The sequence below is a fragment of the Nymphaea colorata genome, chromosome 11 (assembly GCF_008831285.2).
Source record: "Nymphaea colorata isolate Beijing-Zhang1983 chromosome 11, ASM883128v2, whole genome shotgun sequence".
Classification (NCBI taxonomy): Eukaryota; Viridiplantae; Streptophyta; class Magnoliopsida; order Nymphaeales; family Nymphaeaceae; genus Nymphaea; species Nymphaea colorata.
The window spans coordinates 4796350-4799427 of record NC_045148.1 but is presented as its reverse complement, the minus strand read 5'-3'; the positions used below and the strand labels follow the sequence as shown (position 1 = coordinate 4799427).

Genomic DNA, 3078 nt, shown 5'->3' with positions numbered 1-3078 from the left:
AACAAATTGTTACTGATGCTAAACTGCTTCTTAGAGGCCGGATGGTAACGGGAGCAATGTTTTCATTGGAAGTCAATGTTGTATGAATATGTACATTATTCCTGAAATACCAAATGCCTTGACATTAATATGTAGCTAATGGGGCCGTTTTGCGCAATAGTAATATGATACTACTGTTCCATATAAGTGTCCCAAAAATTGGAGCAAAATACTTTTTAAAATGTTTCACGAATCCACCCTGATTTTGGGGACAGATACATGAAAGTAACATCCTGGTTACTGCTGTCAAACGATTAAGTTCTGTAACAATTGATCAGTATTAAGTTCGATTGACCAACTAGTGGTTGAAAATATATACATTGATCAGGTCTATCCAAAATAATACTTTTGCTCATTTGTCCCTCGTCCTCGTGGTCTGGTGGCCGTCATGCTATCAGCAGGACGGTATCCTTTTCCACACATCAAATCCTTCAGATAACGGAATATGCTTGTTGTCATAAGAGTCCGCCATCAAACCTACCTCGTTCCTGTTGTCAATGGTATTATTAGCCGGTGCAGCTTCTAAATTTCCATCATCTTCATGAGATTGAACTGGTCCGTCACGTACACCTGTCTAACTCAAAACCGTGCAATATAAATATATACATAAACACACATAAATATGAATACAAATATATTATATATATTGAGTTCACATTCTAATAATACTGAGTTCGTTATACATATATATGTATGTGTGTCTATGCATTTTATATATTCATACCTATGCAAACATTGTGGTTGGTCGGAAACAAAACTCCATTTAGCAATCTATCAATCTGGGGATGCTGCTTGCCATCTCCGCAAATGATTTGGAGATTTTGGACCGAAGACAAGTTCAGTTGAGAGTTCAGTTTCTTCATTGTCCCCAAATCTACCACCCGTTGGCTGCCAATATTATCCTTCAATGCCACAGGGTCACCTAGCGTCTGGCATGCCTTTTCAAGGATGTTGTGCATGTATTTCCCTTGGGCTTCTATCCTTAATTGGAGATGTCTTTGCACCTGTATTCATGCATGGCCATACAGTTAGCTATGTACGCAAGAAATCTGTATTGTATATTTTATGTCTATTCTCTTTTATCTCAGACGGATGCAGATATGAGCGAATATGGTATGGCATATTTTCAGGGAATGTATAGGATATATCATATATATAGTACCAGAAAAATTTATCGGCAACAGTGATTATTTAATCCCGTACCTCTAACTGCTCGTGTAATCTTCTCTCCACCTCCATTTGCAATCTGAGGGCTTCTGTTATGTGTACATTCCTAATAAAGCAAGTTAAGTTAAAACAATGATCACTTTCTAAAAGGATAAACAAAGGAAAGTTAGTGGTCTAATATTTATATCATTCATGATAATTCGAAATCCATACTCCCTCATGCTAATCATTCCTGACGAAGAGCCTCCGTTCCTTTGTTGTTCTAGAGATGCTGTGTCATGAAGCACCTTTTCACTGTCAGTGAATGGAAGACAAAGAGAGAAAGAGAGCTGGCGGGAAAGAAAGAGACAAGAAACAGTCCACTTAGCTTCTACAGTGATCCCTAATCCTAATATCAATACGCCATAAGAACAACATTTTTCAAAACTTGAATTGAGGAAGTGTTTACTTAACGCAACCCAACCCAACTGGTTGCGCTACCCATCGTTTAGAGAGAGAGAGAGAGAGAGAGAGAGAGAGAAGAGAAAGTGATTCTATTTACCTCTTCCGTTGTCTTTCATTGAGTGATCGTTAAATTCCTTGTGTGGCTGCTTCCCAAGTCTGAACTTCTAATTAGGTGTAGAAATACCAAAAAAATCAATTATGAGAAAAACCAAACAGACGGCCTGAAAAGTTATTTAATAGCTTTAAATTAATTATTTAATTTAATCGGCTTTCGGCCTTGAGAACTACCTGGAGATGGCTCTTAAGATGGTAAAGAGTTAGCCCTTTGACACCCATCGCTCTCATGATTGTCTTTGGAGTTGCCTCTGTTGATAATCAAACCATTCTATCAATTTTGCATGTATTAATTTTAATTTGGAGGACACCCAAGAAGAAGGCGAAGCCAAGTGCTCAAATCACAGAGGAAAAAAGGCATGCACAGAAGAGAATTTTGCACTAAAAAATAAAAGGAGAATTTGAGGAGAGAAGTGAGTACTGTCAGGGCCTCCTAATTGAGTGACAGCATCCACAAAGCGGTCATGCAGTTCCACTGTCCATCTCAGTCTGGGCTTTGGGTCAGTCGTCAGGACAAGCCCAGACTCCACCTGAACACAGACGTGCCTATCTTGGGCAGACATGCTTGGTTTCTTTGTGTGCAACATCATAGAGAGAGAGAGAGAGAGAAAGAGGGAGAGAGAGAGAGAGAGAGAGAGAGAGAGAGAGAGAGAGAGAGAGAGATTTGAATTGAGAAGAGTGACTGTATCTGAAGAGAAGAGAGGAAAATAGTCACCGTTTCTTGAAGAGAACAAGATGGGTAGTGCTGTTTTCTTCTTATCAGCACTTGGGTTCTCTCTCTTTCTCTCTCTCTGATCTCTGAGGAATAAGTTGCGAAGATTGGAAGGCTGTTATTGGAGGGATTGGGTGGTCATGGTGGACTGTTAGAAAAGCAACGGACTCCCAGCGTGCAATCCTCCAGCTTTTCTTTCTTTTCTCTACACACGCAAAAGCACAGAGAGAGAGAGAGAGAGAGATAGAGAGAGGTTAAAGCAGTTCGAGGCTTGAATAAATTGGACCATTATTTGGAAGAAACAAGATAAAGTGAGTAGGAAATTGTTGGGTCTGGTATATTTCAGCCATGCCACTCGTGGGGATGGATATTGGATACAGTAATGCCATATTAAAAGCATCTTCTTCTGTCTTGAAACTGTCAAAAAGCAACGGAAAGCTTGAGATGGAAAAGATAACTCCAGCGAGAACATGGAGAATCTATACTTTGTCAGTTGCTTGTATTAGGAATCAGGCATCTTTTCTTGGAAGAATACAAGCCAAACCATAGTGGTCATCCTTTAATCAGTAACAAGGGCAATTGTAAACAGATAACAATGTCCT

General features: G+C 39.5%; 1 protein-coding gene across 2 annotated transcripts; it reads right to left on the bottom strand.

The window, feature by feature from the left end:
* Nucleotides 1-259: 259 nt before the first annotated feature.
* LOC116264581 (myb family transcription factor IPN2-like) lies at nt 260-2691 on the bottom strand. 2 transcript variants are annotated; one of them, XM_031644883.2, is made up of 7 exons: nt 2186-2691; nt 1939-2015; nt 1748-1814; nt 1420-1477; nt 1243-1312; nt 764-1043; nt 260-609 (listed from the first exon to the last, which is right to left on the bottom strand). In XM_031644883.2, the coding sequence occupies exons 1-7, from the start codon at nt 2352-2354 to the stop codon at nt 434-436; spliced, it is 897 nt and encodes a 298-aa protein (XP_031500743.1). In that variant the 5' UTR covers nt 2355-2691; the 3' UTR covers nt 260-433. The 2 variants fall into 2 exon arrangements, with proteins under 2 accessions (XP_031500743.1, XP_031500744.1); XM_031644884.2 differs by having other exon boundaries at nt 467-613.
* Between the last annotated feature and the right edge of the window lie 387 nt (nt 2692-3078).